Source organism: Mesocricetus auratus, unplaced genomic scaffold (assembly GCF_017639785.1).
Source record: "Mesocricetus auratus isolate SY011 unplaced genomic scaffold, BCM_Maur_2.0 Super-Scaffold_100004, whole genome shotgun sequence".
Lineage (NCBI taxonomy): Eukaryota > Metazoa > Chordata > Mammalia > Rodentia > Cricetidae > Mesocricetus > Mesocricetus auratus.
In genome coordinates, this window is record NW_024429189.1 from 7,460,165 (window position 1) to 7,482,086 (window position 21,922).

Genomic DNA, 21,922 nt, shown 5'->3' on the forward strand with positions numbered 1-21,922 from the left:
CAAAGTTCGGACATGCCCTTAGCTAGAATTCCTTCTCGCAGCTGGGACATGTCTCCTAACTGGGTATACTTTCCATCCAGGACTTTCCTCAAGCTCCAGTGCCACCCTTTACTAGGTGCACCTCATAAGCAGAGAAAGCCCTTTCCAAGGTCCCTTATGGAGGCATCTTCCAGGATACAGCGCAGAGTGTCAGCTTTCTGGAAAAATCAAGGAAATAAAAATGTGTCTGTGATTGGCGGTTAAGACTCAGCCTTTGCTGATGGTGGTAGTAATACGCCTTTAATCCCATCACTCAGGAGGCAGAGGCAGACAGAGCTCTGAGTTCATGAGGCCACCTGGTCTACAGAGGGAGTTCCAGGACAGCCAGAGCTGCATAGAAAAACCCTGTCTTGAAAAACAAAACAAAACTAAATAAAATGAAAGACTCAAAGGCTCCTCTGATCAGCCTAAATTGTTCTACTAATTTAGAATTGAAAGATACAGTAGCGCCAGGCGTTGGTGGCGCACACCTTTAATCCCAGCACTCGGGAGGCAGAGGCAGGCGGATCTCTGTGAGTTCGAGGCCGAGCTGGACCAATAGCCTCCAAAACAATACAGAGAAACCCTGTCTCGTAAAAACCAAAAAAAAAAAAAAAAAAAAAAAAAGATACAGTAGCATCTCCTAGCTGCAAAGAGTTCTAAGACCCCCTGTGGATGCCACAATCTGCACATAGCATAGTATTCTGTATATATACATATGATAAAGTTTATAAACACCACACAAAAAGAATTTAGCAACTAACACTAATAACAGTAGTCATGAGACTATTGTAACCAAGTTACATGAATGTGGTCTCACTTTCAACCAATCTTACTGTATTGTGTGGTGATTTGAGTTGATACAATGACTATATGAAGAGATATAGGGAGATGAATGGTGTAGGCATTACAACGAAGGTTACTAATTGATATGCAATATGTCAGGAAAATCAGTTGTTGAGTGTGTAACGTCTAAGATTTGACGCTGATGATGTAAATGGCTAAGGATTCTCAATTGTAGAAGAATCCCTGGGGGGTATCCTGAGTTCAATTCCCAGCAACCACATGGTGACTTCTAAACATCCTATAAGGAGATCTGGAGCCTTCTTCTGGCCTGCAGGCATACATGCAAAAAGAAAATTGTCTTTTAGTTACTATATAGGTGGATTTTTAACTTCATAAAAAAATTATCCAGGCTAGGTGTGGTGGAACATACCTGTAATCCTATTCTTCAGGAAGCAGAGATAGGAGGAATACTTGAGGTCATCCATGTTATGCAGCAAGACCTCACTTAATAAAACAAGCCTTGGGGGGAGGGCACGGGAGGAGGGGAGGGAAAGGGAGAGGGACCTGGAACTGACTTGTGAAGCAGCCTTATTTCTTATCTAAATCTAAACTGAAAAATAAATAAATAAATAGAAAAAAAAAAAGAATAAAACAAGCCAATTGTGTGGTGCTTGCCAGTAGGATTTGTTGAAGGAGGTAGAAGCAGGAGTTTGAGGCCAGCTCGGGCTATGCTATACATTGGGTGCTGGAGAGATGGCTCACTGGTTAAGAGCACTGGTTACTCTTCCAGAAGATCAGGGTTCAGTTCCCAGCACTCACATGGCAGCTCACACTTGTCTGTAACTCCAGTTTCAGGGGATCCGACAACTCTCAGACACACACACATGCAGGCAAAACAATCCCAGCACTCAGGAGGCAGAGGCAGGCAGATCTCTGTGAGTTCAAGGTCAGCCTGGTCTACAGAGTGAGTTATAAGACAGCCAGGGCTGTTACAAAGAGAAACCCTGTCTTAAAAATACAGCCAACCAGCTGGGCGTTGGTGGCGCATGCCTTTAATCCCAGCACTTGGGAGGCAGAGGCAGGTGGATCTCTGTGAGTTTGAGGCCAGCCTGGTCTGCAAGAGCTAGTTCCAGGACAGCCTCCAAAGCCACAGAGAAACCCTGTCTCGAAAAATGAAAACCAAAACCAAAACCAAAAACAAAAACAGCCAACCAGCCGGGCGTTGGTGGCGCACGCCTTTAATCCCAGCACTCGGGAGGCAGAGGCAGGTGGATCTCTGTGAGTTTGAGGCCAGCCTGGACTACCAAGCGAGTTCCAGGACAGCCTCCAAAGCCACAGAGAAACCCTGTCTCAAAAAACCAAAAAAGAGAAAAAAGAAAAAAAAAAAAACACCAGCCAACCAATTAACCAACCAAACAAATAATAAATACAAAATAAAACAAAAAAAACCCAAATAATACACAATTAAATCAGCCTCTAATGGTAAGGCCTGTCATCTCAGGAACAAGAGAGGCTGAGTTAGAAGGAGAGCAGGTTTGAGTTGGAGAGATGACTCAGAGGTTAAGAGCACTGACTGGTCTTCCAGGGGTCCTGAGTTCAATTCCCAGCAACCACATGGTGACTCATAATCATCTATAATTCAACCTGGTGCCCTCTTCTGGCATGTAGGAACACTGTATACAAATATGATAAGTAAATAAAACTAAAAAAAAAAAAAGGGAGAGCAGGTTCAAGGACTGATTAGACTCAGTTAGGCTAGCCTTGGTAACATAGATCCTGTCTCACAGAAAGGAAAAGAAAAAAAGAAAAGCATTGGGATTGTAGTTCAATGATCAAATACTTGCCTAGCAGGTGAAGTCTTGGGCTTAATTCCTTATACCATTTGTCTTTCTTTTAGGAAACAGGTTCTTTGTATGTAGTTCAGGCTTCTAGTGCTGGGATTAGAGGTTTGTGCCACCATGTTTGGAAGTGCTGATGACTTTACTACTGTGTTTCTTCTTAGGAACACACACTATAATTTGACCCTTAGTTAATCTTTGAAGTTTGAAACATCTCAGCAACTTTTTACTCGTGTATCCGTTTTTGCCTCTGCTTCACCTTCTTTATCTTCCTCAGATGATTTAAGTTCTCTGGCACTTTCACCTTAATCCCCCTTTTCAAGTCTGCTTGAGATGTGGCAGCAGCTTCAAATGTAGAAGCAACCTCTCCACTATACATGAATTATATAAATTCTCTCTTCTCCTTACATATAATACTATTTATTTCCTCCCTAGGCCAGATCCATCTTTGAATCGGTATAGTCATCTCTCACTTGCAATAAAATAGCTTGTTGTCTCCCCTTTTTTTAGGTACCCCCTTTCAGAAGTTTTCATATAGCCTCATCACTTTTTTCTGGCATAATATATGCTCATCACTGGATTGCATATTTTATATATGTATACACACACACACAACTTGTTTCGTTTTTCGAGACAGGGCTTCTCTGTGGCGTTAGAGGCTGTCCTGGAACTAGCTCTTGTAGACCAGGCTGGCCTCGAACTCACGGAGATACGCCTGCCTCTGCCTCCAGAGCGCTGAGATTAAAGGCGTGTACTGCCACGCCCGGCTCTCTTATTCATTCCTTATCTACAACTGTAGTTCCTTTTCCATTTTAGCGCGTTTGCCCTGTGGCTGCAACTTCTGCAATGTCAAGTTCGACAGCAGAACTAGCACAGATTTCTTTCACAATTTTACGGAAAGTGAGTTCTTAGCATTGCTCTTCTCTTGGCTATCTTAGCGTTATGGAAATCTCCTGCCTTTTCACTTAAAAGAATCACTTTATGTTTCTCTAGCATTTTGGAAAGGAAGGTCACTAGTCACTAGTAAATAGAATAAGGGTTGTTGGGACACAAGTTAAAAGTTAGTGGCTAGTGACTGTCAACAAGCCAGTCGCATGTAGAGTTGACACGCGCGGGACAAAATCCACACTCTTGCAGAACCAAGCAGAAACACGGATTTCTTCTGCTAACTCAAGAATGATGCTTAACCTGAAATCTACGACTAGTTTATTTCTAGAACTTTCCAAGTAGTATTTTTGGACCGCAGGTAAACGAAAGGGAGCGAAACCAAGGAAACGGGAAACGGACACCTTGGAGAAGACGTCTCAGTTCCAGGAGCCCAGGTTGAATTTCAGCGCGCAGGCGCCACCTGGCCTCGCCTCCGGACGCAGGCGCCGCACGGCCCGGTCTGGGTGCGCAGCCGCGGGTGCTCACGCAGGCGCACGACTGGCCGGCCAGCCCCGCCCCGGCCCTAGGCCGCGAGGCGCGGGCGGGGCGATGGCGCGCGGGCGGGGCGGGGCCACGCTGCGGGCCCGGGCCATGGCCGCCGCGGATGCTGAGGTGAGGCGCGGGGCCGGCGTTCGGCGCCGTGGCGCGGGCCGTGGTCATGATGGCAACAGCCGAGGCGAGAGGGCAGGAACCCGGGCGTGCTGCGATCTGGGTGGGGCCGCGCGCCTCCGCCGTCTCGGGCCAGGCGGCGGCGCCGAGGCCCCAGCGTCCGGCCCGCGCTCCGCCGGCGCGCTTTGTGCGCGGCGGGCCCGAGCAGCGGCGGCGGTGGCGGCGGCGGCGGCGGCAGCAGCAGCGCGGCGGGCGATAGGAGGCCGTGGCCCCGCATCCCGCAGCCGCGAGCCTGACTGCGGGCGGGTCGGAGCGGGGGTGGCGGAGACAAAAGGCAAAGTCGCGCGGGCCAACTTGTGCGCGGCGGAGATGAGGCCGGCCTGCGCCTGCTGCCCCGCGCCGTGACCTTTCACTCGCCACCGAGAGCGTGGCACCATCATTAAGGAAAAGTTGGCTGGTTCCGCTGGTCTCCCGCGCACAAAGCCGCAGCAGCAGGGTGACCACGGGCAGCACGCTCGACAGAGAAATGTCTGCGGACCCAAGTTTATTTCTTCACCGATGGCATTAAAGCGGCGGGGGACGGCGAGTTAGCGTTCTTTTGTTCGCGTGGTGGCCTTCCCTCTGCTCTTTCTGCGGGATAGTTTGCTTCCTGGTTTTTTTTTTTTTTTTTTTTTTTTGCGGCGTAAACGTTGTGTCCCGGCGAGAGGGACCGCTGTCTTCCCTAAGCGGAGAGGCCGGCAAGGAGTTGGGGTCCGCAGAATGCACTAGTGTTGTGTTCGCAGGGCCGAAATGCTGGGCCGGTTCGGAAGAAAGTGTAACATAACAGTTTTCTTCCGAGATTAGCCGCGGGAACAGTTAGCTTGTGGGACTTGCAGACCTCAGAAAGTGAAGGTGTAGCGAGAAGCTGGCACATGTGTGGTGCGGTGCATAGGCTCAGCAGTACATTTTACCCCAGATAATGTATGGTCATTGAATTTCTGTTCTCTTGCCTTTTTGAGGGGTAATCATATAAGTGAAGGCGAGTTTTCAGATCTGATGCGAGGATTTGTGGAGTACTTAACAACGTTCAGGAACTGACAGGCACCAGGAACACAAGTGTGTAAGAGATGACCCTAAGTCATTTCCAGGCTTGTAAGAAAGGAATGATTCTCGTCTTTTATTGAGCACTGTGTCCCAGGCATTGTTTAAGTCCTTCAGAGAAGTTACCCCATTCATTTTTTTAAATGGCCTGTGCAGCGGGTACTGTTATTTCCTATTAGCAGATGAGGAAAATAATACTTGGCAGGGGTAAGTAACTTTGCCTGGTCAGTTGTAGGCCTGGCCAGTTTTCTTCCTTCCTTTTTAAACATTTATATGTATATGAGTGTTCTTTATGCATGTGTGCCTGCCTGGCAGAGGAGGGCATCAGATCCCATTGTAGATGGTTGTGAGCCAGTATGTGGTTGCTGGGGATTGAACTCAGGACCTCTGAAGAGCAGCCAATGCTCCTAACTGCTGAACTCCAGCCACCATTTTTCAATGTCAGGCACATAATTGGTGTTACTAATTGATGGAAGAAACTGAGTGGTATTGCATGCCTGTTATCCTAGCACTTCGGAGGCTGAGGCAGGAGGATTGCATGTGCAAAGCTAGCATGAGCTATATATAATAAGAACCACCCCCCACCCAAGGTGGAGGTGTCAGTGGCCTCCAGTTATCTTTGATGTCACAGACAGTTTACATAGAGTGTGTGTTTGTTGAACCTGTACCTGGTCCCATCCCTACTCTAGGGCTTTTCTGCATTATGTAGCCTATAGACATGACAGTGATTTTACCAAGTAGGTTCTCTGGTATCCTTTTGCCGGTGAAGCAACAGGCACATAGCCCCAGGATTACAGAGGGCATGCTGTAGTTGAAGATACAGATGTGTGACTACAGAGCCCATGTTTGATAGTGTGTTACACGTGCCTTTGGGTTTATGATTTTAAGTGTTTATCATGGAGGTACTGGCAGGGTGAGAGACCCTTGTCTTTTGTCATGTTGGTCCTGTGGAATAGGGTAGGTTTGGGCTCATCCTCACATTTGGGTCACTAATTTTGGGATGATTAACATTAGCGCTGACACTTGAAACTTAGCTCCAACTTGTGTATTACTGATGTTGTGGAGGGGTTTATTAACATATCCTCTATTCTCCATTTTTAATATTAATGTGGCTCCTCCACTTTTGGGGTATAAAATGTATATCCTGATAACAGGATCAGAGTGTGATACATAGGGTTTTTGTCTTAGCAAAAATATCGTGCTGCAGGAGCGTATTCCGAAACAAAATCTTGTACTTAGCAGAGTGATTAATATGTATCTTCTTATTAAGATTAAACATTATTTAATTTTATGTATATGAATGTTTTGCCTTTATGTGTAATTTTATGTGTGTGTATATTTTATTTGCATTTATGTTTGCATGTTTGGTTCCCGTGGAGGCAGTGGAGCCCTTGATACTGAAGTTAGGGTGGTTGTGAACTCATTAAGTAGATGCTGGTAGTTGAATCTCAGTCTTCTGAAACAGCAACAAGTGCTCTAACTGTGGAGTCATCTCTCCAGTCCCAATGTTTCCTTTTTTTTTTTTTTTTTTTTTTTTTTTTTTGAGACAGAGCCTTGATGTGACTAGCTTGGAACTCGTGACAATTTTTTTGTGTGAGTGTTGGTATATGTCACCATGCCTGCCTGTATCTCTCTCTCTCTCTCTCTCTTTCTCTCTCTCTCTCTCTCTCTCTCTCTTTTTGTGGAGATAGGGTCTCTTCATGTATATGAGGCTGACCTCTGACTTGTTATGATGTTAATGTTGACCTTGAACTTCTGATCCTCCTTGGGTTACAGGTGTATTGCCATGCCTAGCTTTGCTGTTCCTTCAGTCTTAAATTTTAATTGGGTATGAACATGCAAGCCTGTGATTTTAGCACATGTAGGCTGAAGATCATAAATTAGGTTAGCCTGGGGTACTTTGTCTAAAAAAAAGTCAAAACAGCCAGGTGTGGTTGGGCATGCCTTTAGTCCTGGCACTGGAAGGGGTGGCAGATTTCTGAGTTCACGGCTAGCCTGGTCTGTAGAGGGAGTTCCAGAACTGCCAGTTCTACAGAGAAAAAAAAACCCAAACACACTAACACCCCCAAAACAATTTTTTTAGAATGGTATATGCATGTATAATTTTAAAAGTGAGGGCTAAGAGACGTTGGAAATTCTTTTGTCTTCTACAAAGGCAGTGGCAGCTTTTAATTCTTTAGTGTTTACTTCATGTTTTTGAATGCTGATGTGATGTCTTTACTCACCATCTATAGGGATGATCTGTGTACTGCCCGTAATAAAAGATGAGGAATTTAATTCTTTTACACTCTGTGGTCACCTGCTAGTTAGAATGGACATTTTCTTGAACTGTTTGGTATGCAGCATTTTTTTTTGGAGTTTGGCCTACCTTCCTTGCTCTTGAGAGCGCCCTCTCCCCTGGGGTGGAATGTATTTTCTGGTAGTTGCTTAAGTAAATGATGGGGCTAAGAATGCAGATGAATTGGTAAGAGTGCTGGGCTAGATTAAACTGGGTGTGGTGGTGAATTCCTTTTAATCCCAGCACTAGGTAGGTAGAGGCAAGAAGAGTAGCAGCTTTAGGTCATCCTCAGTAATGTAGCAAGTTCAAGGCAAGTCTCAAGAAAAAAAGGGTCGAGTTGGTGGCTCACACCTTTAATCCCAGCACTCGGGAGGCAGAGGCAGGCGAATCTCTGTGAGTTCGAGGCCAGCCTGGTCTACAGAGTGCGTTCCAGGACAGGTTCCAAAACAATACAGAGAAACCTTTTCTCGGAAAAAAAAAAAACCAGAAAAAAAAAAAGGGTCAGTGGCAGTGAACCTTGTAGAACTTTACTGATGTTACACTTGAAGAAGATTGGGTAAGCATGGGATTCCTGCTGGAAGTCAGTTATGAAGGATTTGGTGCGTGTGTGAGGGCATGCCAGAGATTGTTTTTATTTTTTCTGAGACAGGGTTTGTTTGTGTAACAGCCCTGGCTGTACTGGAACTCTTTGTAGACCATGCTGGCCTTGAACTCAAAAGATATCCACCTGCCTCTGCCTCCCAAACGCTGTGATTAAAGGCATGCATCACCACTGCCTGGCAAAAACTTGACATTAGGTTTTTGTGGGTTTCTTTTTATTTATTAATTTTTTGATTTTTCAAGACAAGATTTCTCTGTGTAGCTCTGTCTGACTGCTCTGGTCTTGAACTCACAGAGATCTGCCTACCTCCGTCTCCTGAGCACCAGGATTAAAGGTGTGCACCATCACCACCAGGTGCCAGGGATTCTACCTAGGTCTTAAATGTATGTTCAGGATCAGTGAGGACTTGAGACCACTATGTTTCACAAAGCTTTTGTCTCAACAAAATGTCATGAATACTAAACAAGAACTCTTCCACTGAGCTGTTGTATCACAGCCTTCTGAAAGTCAGCAACATTCTATTGCAGTTGAGAAAGAAGTCCAGTTTGAATTTACTCCCCACCCCCACCCCATCCCCCATCCCCTCTGTCCTCCCAATCCCCAGTGCTCTGGAGATCAAACCTACCATTACAGGCTCTCCTGAAGCCAGGCAGTTTCTCTACCACTCAACTGTAGACCTAGACTCCCATTGGATTTTAAAATTTTTTTCCCCCTTGAGCCATGGTTTCTCTGTGAATCAATGGCTGTCCTGGAACCTTATCTGTAGACGAGGCTGGCCTCAAATTTAGAGATCTACCTCTCTGCCTCCCCAGTGCTGGAATTAGAGGAGTACTTCACCATGCCTAGCTTTGAGACAGCTTAGCCCCGACTGGCCTTGAATTCACTTTGTGGTTGAATATAATTTCCAAGTGTTGGGATCAAAGGTGCTTGTCATCATTCTTGGCTCCAGTTTTATTTACTAAAAACATTTGCTTGTTTGTTCAAGACAGGGTTTCTCTTTATCAGCTCTTGCAGTCCTGGGAACTTGATCAGTAGACCAGGCTGGCCTCGAATTCACAGAGATCCACCTGCCTCTGCTTCCTGAGTACTGGTTAAAGTTGTGTGTCACCACTGCCCAGTTTTTTTTTTTTTTTTTTTAATCTTGAGACAGGGTTTCTCTGTGTAGCTTTGGACCCTATCCTGGCACTCACTCTATAGACCAGGTTGGGCTCGAACTCAGAGAGTGTTCTGTAGGGTTCAGCTTCAGGGTCCTGTGACTCTAGAATGTGATTTGCTTGTTTGTGTTCTTTTGTGGGTCTCACCAGTTCCTCTTTGAGGTTTTGGGTGTCACTGTTTTCTGCTCCTTTCTGTGTCTGTTAGCATCAGTCAGTTTGCTTATTACTAATTGTCCCCTTATTTAAATTTTCTTTCTCTGTGTCATGTAGTGAGTTAGCTTTACTTTAACCTCCTCTTCAGATTTTTACATGTCTCCTAGATGGAGGGTTTTATTTTCATTTTATTTTTTTCGTTTGTCCATATCTTTTTTTTTTTTTGATAAGTGAAGGGGGAGGGTCAGAAGCATTTGTTTTAAATGTGATTTTTTTCTTTTTCTTTTTTGAGACATGGTCTTCCCATGTAGCCCTGACTCTCCTGGAACTTGTATAGATAAGGCAAGCTGCTTCTGCCCCCAAGTACTTGAATTAAAGTCACTGTGTGACTGGTTATAACTATAAATCTTGATAGTGGATTCTTGTCTGGGTTGAGAAGAGAGGGGAGGGGAGGGGAGGAGAGAGAAGAAGAAGAAGAAGAGGAAGAGGAGGAGGAGGAGAGAGAAGCAGACAGACAGACAGACAGACTGATTGTGTAGTTTGTGATAGGAGTGCTTCTTGGCTTAACAGACCAGCAGAGATAATACTTCATTCAGCCCGGACATAGGACATCTTTAGGAAGTTTAGTTGAGCTGGAGTGGAGGCTAGCACACTGGTTACCTGCTTCTGCCTGTCACAACAATTTGCTTGAGCATATTCTTTTTTTGTTGTTTTGTTTTTTTTTTTTTTTGAGACAGGATTTCTCTGTATTGTCTTGGCTGGGCTGTCCTGGAACTTGCTTGGTAGACCAGGCTAGTCTCAAACTCAGAGATCCACCTGCCTCTGCCTCCCAAGTGCTGGAATTAAAGGCGTGCACCACCAGACCTATCACAGTGAAGCAACTAGAGCAGTGGCAAGAACTCCAGTCTGCCTCTATAACAAGGGGTGAGGAGTGAGGTCTGCCTCTATAACAAGGGGTGAGGAGTGAGGTCTGCTTCCACAGATGGCAGAAAGGACACCCAAGTGTTAACAATATCCACTCCGCCTTTTGGGTGGAAAACAGGTAATTTCTCCTTTGAGAAGAATTCCCTGTGTGTTTAGCATTCTTGGTTCCCTAGTGCTCTGGGCACAAGGACCTTTGTGCCCCCAACACAGGCAAAGATGTGAACAACATCCGTCCCTTTTCCTAAGGTTCCAACAACAAACTGAAACATGATTCTGCCATTGTTCACTCTGGGGAACCTTTGAGTGTATGGGTTTCCTTACAGATCAATCAAAGGTGAGGGATTACTTAAAGAGGTGTGGGTGCTCTCTACACTAACAGGCCATAACAGGAGAGCCTTTATCCAGCAGGAATGCAGGCTTTTGAATAGATGGAGACCTCCACTTTACTCTGCTCCTACATGTATGTATAATTTCGCTCTTCCCCTGACCATATGCAATTAAGGCAGAGTTGTGTGAGAATATGGTATGCCTCCCTCTATCCCCTTTTTGGGGATGTAAGAAGACACAGCTGAATGCCCCAACAAGGTGATTGCTTGGCTCAGAGGACAATCACTCATAACACAGTGTCTCATGTAACCCTGGCTGATCTGGAGCTACAGTTATAACCCCTGGAAATGTGAATTTGATTGATATTAACCAGCAACAACATGGGATCAGTAGTAAACTTCCAAAATAGATCCTTACTGCATTTGCCTAGTTCAGTTTCTGACACTTGTAAACACTAAACATAATGACCTTTATAAACAAGTTTTTATTTTTTTAATTTATGTAAGCTGGTAGTGATGGTGCACACCTTTAATCCCAGCACTTGGGAGGTGGAGGCAGAAGGATCTCTGAGTTTGAGGCCAGCTACAGAGAAACCCTGTCTGGAAACCCCTGCCCCCCCAAGTTTATGTATATGAATATTCTGTCTGCATGTATGTATGTATATCACACTTGTGGCTACAAAAGTTAGGAGAGGGTGTTGGATCCCTGGGACTGCAGTTGCTTGTGAGCTGCCTCATAGGTGCTGGGATTCATATCTGGGTCTTCGACAAGAACAGTAAGTTCTCTTAATCGCTGAGCCGACTCTTCATTCCTTCCTATTCTTTCTTATTTAGCACTCTTAGTGCTCAAAATAAAGGTATGTACCACCATGCCAGTTGTTAGCTTGTCTCTCTCTCCTTTTTTTCCTTCAAGACAATGTTTTCCTGCCCTGGAACTTGATTTGTAGGCCAGTAGACCAGGCTGCCCTCATTTAGGGATCTGCCTGCCTCTGCTTCCTGAGTCCTGGTATATAATGTGCCACTACCTCCTGTCTTTAGCCTGTCATTTTTATGAAAATGTTAGCTAGGTCATAGTAAGATGGGCCAGAAAAGAGAGTTGTACAAAGCTGCTCAGAGCACGAGACAGGCGTGTACACCTAGACCTCAGGTCAGATGTGGGTGTGCACTGTGATTGGGAAATGAAGTGGAGAGCTGGGGAAGTAGCTGAATGTAGAGCACTCGCCTAACATTAAAAAAGTGAGGTGCTAGTGCACACACACTGGCACACAGGGTGGCTGGGCTCTGCTAGGTAGTAGTGCTTCTAAACTGGGGCTCTGCGTCTTAGGGTTCACATATGCCACCATGAGGAACAGAGGTGGGTGTTAGAGGGGAAACAAATAGCAGAAAGAATGTAATGACAGTTTCCAAGTACTGGATTGGAACAGGCTGGATAAAAATCCTACTGACACATCTATAATTCTAGTGCTTTGGTTGCAGAAGTATCACAAGTGCGAGTCTAGGGATACATTGAAACTTTTGGGCCAGATACAACTACTGGGTGAAATCTTGTCTCAGACAAGGATTGGAGAGATGGTTCAGCTTTAAGAGGTTTTAAAGCATACCAGATTTGATTCCTAGCACCTATATGGAGCTGTTCTCAACCATCTGCAATTATAGTTCCGGAGGAATCTAACACCCTCTTGCCTCCAAGTACCTATGTGGTGAACATACATATGTGCAGGCACATATATATAAATAAAAACAAATCTTATAAAAACGACAAAAATAAAGAAACCAAAACTCATTGTTCAGACTACCATATACCATCACCTGTATGCTCAGGAATCTTTTTTTTTAAAGATTTATTTATTATATATACAGTATTCTCCTTGCATATATGCCTGCAGGCCAGAGAGAACACCAGATCTCATTATAGATGGTTGTGAGCCACCATGTGGTTGCTGGAAATTGAACTCAGGACCTCTGGAAGAGCAGTCTGTGCTCTTAACCTCTGAGCCATCTCTTCAGCCCCGCTCAGGAATCTTATAGAGCATTTTACTTAGAAGAAAACCAAATGCATGCATGGCATGTATTAATGTAATCACTTACATCAAGATACTAGTAGTATCTTTCAAAATTTGCTTTAAAAATATTTTACTCTTGCCGGGCAGTGGTGGCGCACGCCTTTAATCCCAGCACTCGGGAGGCAGAGGCAGGCGGATCTCTGTGAGTTCGAGGCCAGCCTGGTCTACAGAGTGAGTTCCAGGACAGCCTCCAAAACAATACAGAGAAACCCTGTCTTGAAAAACCAAAAAAATATGTATATATATTTTACTCTTTTGTGATCTCCATCCTTGCTTGCTTTCCTTCCCTGCTTTTGCAGTTTTGGGAATTCAACCTAGGACCCTGGGCATGCTAGGCAAGTGCTGTACCATTGAAACTACTCCCAGTACCTTTTCACTGAAAGACACGCCTCACTGCTTTGTCCAGGTTGTCCTTGAACTCATTCTGTAGCCCAGTCAGACCTTGAACTTGTAGGTCCCCCATTCTTAGCTTCCTGAGTAGCTCGGATCACAGGCTTGTGTTGCCAGGCCATCTGAAAAATGTTTTAATACTTACGATCTGTGACCCTAATGAAATATTCAATTGCCATCATGTGACAAGGAGGAGTTTGTGAATATGGTGGAGTGTGTAAGTGGAATTGCTTATACAGTTTGCACCCATGCAAAACATGCACATAAGGAGAAAAACTGGAGGGAAATAAAAGCATTGAGTTAGGATGATGACACTTGTTTTGAAACTTTCGACTTGCATTCCTTTTTTGTTGTTTTGCTTTTTGAGACAAGGTCTCATATACCCCTGGCTGCCATTGAACTCACTATGTAGGTTAGCTTACCTTTGAATTCTTGGTTCTCCTGACTCCACCTCCCAAGTGCTAACTTGCCCCATCATATCAGATTTTGCTTTTGCTATTTTAATTAGTTAATTAATTAGGTATCACCAGTTTATTATAAAAGGGAAGCATGCAAATTATTCACATGATGTAGTTCAGAACTTGAGTGGAGTGGGCAGTTTCATATGACTTCGTGTTAGTCCATACACTTTCCAGGAATGTCAGCATCTCTAAATAAGAAATAATCTGCACTCAGGGAGTCAAGAGACATGTGGATCTCTGTGAGTTCCAGGTTGGCCTGGTCTACAGAGGGAGTTCCAAGACAGTCTCCAAAAGCTAACCCACCCAGCCACCTACCCTCGCAGCCTCCCTCCCTCCCAAGCTGGGTGTGTTAGCCCATGCCTTAATTCCAGCACTTGTGAGGCAAAGGCAGGCAGAGCTGAGTTTCAGGCCAACCTGGTCTACAGAGTTCGAGGGCAGCCAGAGATACACAGAGAACCCCTCTCCCCCAAAAAAAGAAGAAAAGAAAAAATAATCCTTGTGACCTAGAAGTACTTTGATGCCTGACAGCTACTATTGTTGCTTGTGATACTTTGCATTGAGATTTTTCTGGAAGCATGTCATCTTTGGTTACAGTTTCAGTTGTACTCCTCTTAAGCAATACTATGTCAAACAGCAAAAGAAATTGATGAGCTTTCACTATGTACTTAATTTAGTCATTTCTGGTAGGAGATAGCATGGCAGACATCTAGGTGAAAATGTTTAGGTTGGTGTCGATCCTAGGTGGGTGTTTGTAAGAAAAAAATGGAGACTACATGTGACTATCAGGGTAGCATTTAGAATAGGACTTCTTGGCCATGATAGTACTCAGTTTGGACTGTGGGGTTGAACCTGAACATTGTCGAATGTCTAATCGCTTCCCTGGCTTCTACTCCCTCAAGCCTGTCATGATAGTGGACTGAGATTCAGTGTAGCAGGAATCCAACCATTTCTTTTGCTTCCTCCAGGTCCACATCCTCTGTTTCTGGGATCATTGCAGATTGCCCTTAACTGATTAATCTGGCCTCTCCAACTTCTGCTTTATTAGGAATTCAATGTGCTCTTTTTTTTTTTTTTTTTTTTTTTTTCCAGACAGTGTTTCTCTGTGGCTTTGGAGGCTGTCCTGGAACTCGCTCTGTAGACCAGGCTGGCCTCGAACTCAGAGATCTGCCTGCCTCTGCCTCCCGAGTGCTGGGATTAAAGGCGTGCGCCACCAACGCCCGGCTCAGCCTGTCTTTTATTATGGCAGCTCACAACTGTCTATAATGCCAGGATCTAACACCCTCACACAGACATACATGCAGGCAAAACACCAGTTCTCAGAGAGAGAGGGAGAGGGAGAGGGAGAGAGGGAGAGAGGGAGAGAGGGAGAGAGAGAGAGAGAGAGAGAGAGAGAGAGAGAGAGAGAGAGAGAGAGAGAGAGAGAGAGAGAGAGGGGCGCGTGTGTGCAACAGAGAGCGGGAGCGCATGGAGTAAGGACTCAGCTTGTTTCTTGGTTTCAGGTAACATCTGAAAAGTTCTGAACTTCACATGGGTACTGAGAATGGAGTCTCTTGGAAAAGCAGCCAGTGCTCTTAGTTTCTGAGTCATATTTCCAACCACGTTATTTACTGTGTGTGTGCTTTTGTTTTATTTACTGTGTGTGTGTGTGTGTGGGCACGCGTGTTTGCACGCTTACTTGCGTGCCTGTGCCTGTGTTTGCATGTGTGTATGTGCTCTCAGAGGCCAGAGGCTTTGGATTCCTTTGAAGTGGAATTGCAGGCAGTTGTGAGCTACCTGACAACTGTGCTGGGAACTGAACTTGTGTGATTTGCAAGAGCACTATGTGTTCTTACCTGTTGAGCCAAATCTCATACCCTAGTTTTTGTTTACTTAATGATTATCACTATATAGGTTTTGTCTTGATGTAGGTTTTGCTGTGTAGCTGAGGTTGGATTGGAACTCACTATATAGGCCACAGTGACTATGAATTTGCAGTTCTCCTGCCTCTGCTTCCCAGATGCTGAGATTACAGGTTTGTGCCACCATATTTTGTATGTATGAGTGTTGTCTTAGTGTTCTTATTGCTGCGAAGAGACACATGACCACAGCAACTTTTTTTGTTTTTTCGAGACAGGGTTTCTCTGTATTGCTTTGGAGGCTGTCCTGGAACTCTCTCTCTAGATCAGGTTGGCCTTAACTCACAGAGATCCGCCGGCCTCTGCTTCCTGAGTGCTGGGGTTAAAGGCGTGCACCACCAACACCCGGCACAACTTTTTTTTTTAAATTTACTTATTTATTATGAATACAGTGTTGGTATCATATCTCATTACAGATGGTTGTGAGCCACTATGTGGTTGCTGGGAATTGAACTGAGGACCTCTGGAAGAGCAGCCAGTGCTCTTAACTTAGCCTCTGAGCCGTCCATCTCTCCAGCCCATCCACAGCAACTCTTATAAATAAAAGTATTTAATTGGTGTGGTTTGCTTACAATTTCAGATGTTCAATCCATTATGACTGAGAGCATGGTGTGTCAGCAAGCTTGATGCTGGAGAAATAGCTTTGAGTCCTACATCTTGCAGGCAACAGGAAGTCACTGAAACACTGGGCAGTATCCTGATCATTGGAATCCTCAAAGCCCACAGTGACACACTTCCTCAAAAGGCCATATCCACTTGAACAAAGCCACATCTCCTACTAGTGTCAATCCCTATGAGTTTATGGGGCCCAGTTACATTCAAATTACCACAAATGTTTTGCCTGTTTCTATGTATGTGAATCACTTGTGTGCTTGGTGCCCAGGAGGTCACCTGAAACTGGATGTTCTTTGACATGGCTGCCTTTCTGGAACTGTCTGAGTTCCAGTGTCAGAGTAGGGTTACTTTTTGTTTCATTAGACTTATCTCCTGGTCTGTTTTTTATTTTTATTGTTATTTTTTAAACATTACTGTCTGGAGTGACCCTGAGATGTGATTGCTTTGTGGGCTGAGCTGATCATTAGTGGATTCTGTGGTGAGATCCTTCTGCATTTTCATGGTGAAAATAATACATATATAGACTTTCTGAGGAACTCATTCTTTAAACAGTGGTTAGCCTGAGGAGGCCTAAGGTTCCCTGGAGTGGCTTCTTGGGCAGCCTCCATTTCAGGAAAGAAGACAGAGTTTGAGCATGCCCAGTGAGAGTGGGCTTTGCAGGAAGGCATAGTTGAACTATTGTAGTGTGTCCGCATCGAGCCGCAGTGAGCAGCTGGATTTAGAAGAGAGGTTGATAAAGGTGCACATAGCTGATTTGATAGTTGGCACATGACACCAGCCTTCCTCCTTTGTATGGTCTTTGGCTGTGGTTACAGCCAGTAAAGCAGAGAGGGTCACCTTTTTGTCCCTCTTGCCTTTTCCCGACCCACATAGTTCAATTTTCATGTCTGACCGCTTGATGTGTGCACTTTCTTAAAAGTGGAGTGAGCGGTTCCCTGGCAGAGGGCTTTGAAGAACACTTGAAACCAATTGGTTATGTTTTCTATGACAGCAGGAAGCTCATGACTTCTCTCCCTCCATCCCTTTCAAGGTTTCTCTATGTAGCCCTGGCTGTCTTACAACTTTGCACTGTAGACCAGGCTGGCCTCAAACTTACGAAGAAACATCTGCCTCTGCCTCCAGAGTATTGGGATTAAAGACATGTGTCATCACTGCCTGGCTATGATTTATCATCACCTATATACATCTATAGAGAATAGTCAAGTCCTGTTGCTAACGCTGACTCTTGTTTACTTCTCCTTCCTTGTCCCAAGGACAATCTCAGCTAGTGATTGAGGCAGACCCTGCCAGGTGAGCCACTCTATCAAGGCTCTAGGGACTAGAGATCTGGGCTGGTTGGGTAGATGGAGAAATCTCTCTGCTCTTCTCACAGGAACTGTAAGGACGGTAGCCAGAGAGTCCATTTAGTTCACATTTATGTTTTATTTGCGGCTCCACCTGACTGGTTGATGAGGATATTCTATTTTCCTTGGAACAGGACTATGTAAAAAAAAAAATCAGAAACCTAAGGCAGCAGAGCAGATGATTTCATAGAAAAATAAGATGATGTACAGGCAAGTTCTGGACACTTTGGAAATCCAGAGACCTAACAGGAGCAGCGCTGTCACCTATTTGTTGGTTTATTGCAAACGACAGATTAGACAAATTGGTTGGTAATCTGTTTTTGAGCATGTTCTTGGAACAAAAGGGTGGGGGAGGGTAGGAGGGTTATTCTTCCAGATCTGAGGAAATGCAGCTCACAGCGCAGTAATGAGGACTCGGGAACAATAGGGATGATTCCTTTGTGCCTGCCCCTGAAAATAAATGGGGTGGAGGCTCTAGTAAGCCTATTCATTGCCATCATTGTCCCCAGCAGTGGTGATGACTTGAGGATGATTTGCACTCAAAAATGACTATTACGTGGTTGTTCGGAGTCCAGTTGGGCATGTGACTGTGCTGGTGCCAGGATAAGAAAAAAGGTTATAAATTTTAATGGTGCTTAATGGTATTCATACAACTAGTAAGGAATTATACATTCTACTTTTTATCCAAGTCAAGAACATGTATTTCTTGGGAAAACCATTTCTTTGTGCATGCTAGAGCTCTACCCTATGCATCTGGTTGGTTCTGCTCTCCTTGTCTCCAAGGAAGCTCTTCAGGGTGGAGGTGGTTTGAAATGATTGATACTGTTGGCAGGTACAGAGGTGTACCTTGGAGGTCTTTGCTGGGTATATGGAGAAGTAGGGTAGATGGACTATAGCATAGTCTCTCTCTCTCTCTCTCTCTCTCTCTCTCTCTCTCTCTCTCTCTCTCTCTCTCTCTCTCTCTCTCTCTCTCTCTCTCACACACACACACACACACACACACACCCCTTGCTATACAAATTATTCTTGCCTTTGGGGATAGATCACTTTTTAAAAGAAGAGATTTGTTATGTGGATGAGTGCTTTGCTTGCATGTGTATCCTTAGGTCACTTGGAGGGTGTTGGATCCCTTGGCACTAGAGTAATGGAGGGTTGTGAGCCACTATGTGGACCTGGGTCCTCTGGGAAAACACATGTTCTCAACCACTGAGCCATCTTTCTATCCCCATAGAAAATAGCAATGTTGGATTTCTTAGAGAACTTGCACTTGTTTTAATTTATGAAAAGTGAAAGTAGAAAAGAGAAAGTTGTGTAGACATATGCAGTATGTATCTCTTTGATTTTGCTTTGGAGAAGAAGCAGAGTTGGTGGGAAGACAAACAGGTGGTTGTGTAAAGGGGACGGAGGGAAGAAGGGGGTGCTGCTGTAGGAAAGTACAATGCTGTTGCCTGAGTTTTCCATGTCTGGGAGACTTCCAGCGGAGAATATCCCTCCCACCGTTCCCTTTTCCCTTCTCTTTCTTATCCTCACTCCCCTCCTTTTCCTCCACACTTTTCTTATCTACTCACCATTCATCCATTGCTTGTGTTTTAATTACTTACTACATACTAGGACTACTAGTCTAGAAACTTGGATGTTTTAGTAATAAACACGTCACAAACCCTAGAATGTTTTCAACATCCCTCAAATGAACTTCATTCCATTAGTAGTTTCTTTCTGTTTCATTTAAATGGTATTATATAACTATAGTCTTCTGTGAGTGGCGTTTTTTTTTTTTTTATTGAGCTCTGTTTTTGTTTCTGCTTTGTAGACAAGGCTGGCTTTTTAGCAGAGATCGCCTGCCTCTGCTTCCAAGAGGTATGCCACCATGCCCTGCGAGCTCTCAGTTTTTATGTTACTGTAGTGTGTATCACAATCTTCTTTTATGTCTGAGCGATAATCCAACTATGTCTGTTGCTTTGTTGATGGACCTTTTGGTTGATCACACTTTATTGGCTATTATAAATGATACTGCTTGCTGAATACATTAATATTTATTCCTAGCACCTATACAATGGCTCACAATATTTGAAATCCAGTTCCAGGAGATCCAATATTATTTTTAAAGGAAGTGACAGGTTTCTGTGTAGTCCTGGTTGTCCTGGAGTTTGGTCTGTAGACCAGGCGGCCTTGAATTCACAGATACTTGCCTGCCTCTCAGCCTCTGAAATGCTGGTATTAAAAGTGTGTACCACTACAGTTTTTCTTTAATTAATTAATTAGTATGCAGTGCTCAGGCATGTATGCCTACTTGCCAGAGTAGAGCACCAAACCTCATTTCATTATAGATGGTTGTGAGCCACCATGTGGTTGCTGGGAATTGAACTCAGGACCTCTGGAAGAGCAGTCATCGCGCTTAACCTCTGAGCCATCTCTCCAGCCCCACCACTACAGTTTGTACATGATAAAACTTCAGTGGTATCTAGCATGGTCCATCTTTTTTCTTTTTTGGTTTTTCGAGACAGGGTTTCTCTGCTGCTTTGGAGGCTGTCCTGGAACTCACTCTATAGACCAGGGTGAACTCAAACTCATGGAGATCCGCCTGCTTGTACCTTCCGAGTGCTGGGACTAAAGGTGTGCGCACCACTGCCCTGACTGTTTTGATTTTTCGAGACAGGTTTTCTTTGTGTGTAGTCTTGACTGTCCTGGAACTTCTATAGACCAGGCTGGCCTGACACTCACCTGCCTCTGCTTCTTGAGCTCTGGGGTTAAAGGCTTACACCACACTGCCTGACTCATCTTTCTTTTTAAAAATCATTATTAGAATATGATTGGGATATATCTAGAGATGTATGTTTTCATACCATATTAATTAATCCTGATACAGAGCACTGTTCTTGAAAGATTAAAACCCTTCTAGTATGAGCAAGAGTAAGGACTTTTGGATGGTCAAGTAATTTATTAACATTTTGGTTAAGCATGGACATTTTTGTTGTTGTCTTTGTGTAGCCTGCACTTACTCTTTTAACCACAAGATGGTGGCCTTCTTCCAGGCAGGCTGATTCAAGTTGGAGCTTTTCTAGGAAAGCAGGCACTGAATTCCGTGTTCATGTGCATGTACTACTTTTTTGCACTGCTTTTTTTTTTTTTTTTTCTTCTGTGAGACGGCCTCACTGTATTGGCCTGCCACTTGATAGGTACACTAGACTGTCCTCGAACTCACTTAGTAGACCAGGCTGGTCTGAAACTCACAGAGATCCACCTGCCTCTGCTTCCCGAGTGCTGGGATTAAGTAAAGGCCTGTACCACCACACCCTGCCCAGCATTATTTCCTTGAAGTTTTGTAGCTTCAGTAGGAGGATCTGCGGAAGGCAGGAGGGAGAAAGTTGTTGTAATCTGGAGTGGGGGATCTGATGACACTCTACCCCTTCACAAGGAAATGCTCCTTTGGCTGGATCTTGTGAGGGTCTCACAGCTGCTCTGATTTCAAGATAACGATGGCCAGGACAGGTCATGCCTGGAGGAAAGTATTCTATATGCTCAGTCCTCTCTTGTGATGATACAAATAAAGCCTGTCTAAAGGTCAGAGTGAATCTTGCCACCAGCTAACCATAGAGGTCTGTACAGACAGACAGAAACTGAGCTAGCTGGGTGGAAACAAGTTATAAGTAGGGAGAAACAGGAATTTGCTCTCTTTTCTGCTGAGACGCAAAAGAGGTAAAATTTGGTGGTGGCTTGCTCCCTCTCTGATCTCAGCATTTTCCTCTATACCTGACCCTGGGTTTTTCTTACTTAGACCAAGTAAGAGCTCCATTTACACCCTCTAGCTCCTATATTTTTTCTATTTTCTCTTCCATGGTATTTCCTGAGCTTTGGAGAGGGTGATAGAGATGTATAATTATTTTCTCCCTTTCAGGGCTGAGCAGTGGTTCACTCTGTTCCAGCATCAGTCACTTAATTTTGAGCAGTTTGACCAGCTGTGAATCTCCACAGTAATGCCACCCACTGCAAAAACAAGCCTTCTTGCCCGAGACCACCAACAGCAGAGATCTACTACGCATATGCAAACATAAATGTTTAGAAAGCAAATTGACAGATGTTATGGGGCTGGAGAGATGGCTCAGTGGTTAAGATCACTGGCTGCTCCTCCAGAGGATCTAGGTTCAATTCCCAGCACCCACATGGCAGTTCACAACAGTCTGTAACTCCAGTCCCAGAGGATCTAACACCCTCACACAGGCATACATGCAAACAAATCATCAATGCACATAAAAAAAAGATTTATTATGTCCATTTAGCAACACAACAGCAATAGCTCTCTTCTAGGGTTTGTGACTTCCCCATCCACGGATTATTGTGTTAGATAGCAGCACCAAACGTTGGTTCCATTAGAGTGGGTTTTTTTTTAAAACTCTTATTTATTTATTTATTTATTTATTTATTTATTTATTTTTTACTTATTATGTATACAGTCTTCTGCCT

The 21,922-nt window shown here is 44.4% G+C and overlaps 1 protein-coding gene across 2 annotated transcripts in view; it reads left to right on the forward strand.

Annotated features, from left to right (window-relative positions):
* The first annotated feature begins 4,130 nt into the window (after positions 1 to 4,130).
* Ehmt1 (euchromatic histone lysine methyltransferase 1) overlaps positions 4,131 to 21,922 on the forward strand; it is a 128,622-nt gene continuing 110,830 nt past the window's right edge. The window contains exon 1 of one of the 2 annotated variants that reach the window (XM_040745283.1): positions 4,131 to 4,181. In XM_040745283.1, coding sequence (XP_040601217.1) covers positions 4,161 to 4,181 — 21 coding nt within the window. In that variant the 5' untranslated portion in view covers positions 4,131 to 4,160. The remainder of the gene's footprint in view (positions 4,182 to 21,922) is intronic. The other variant, XM_040745284.1, reaches the window with a different exon arrangement.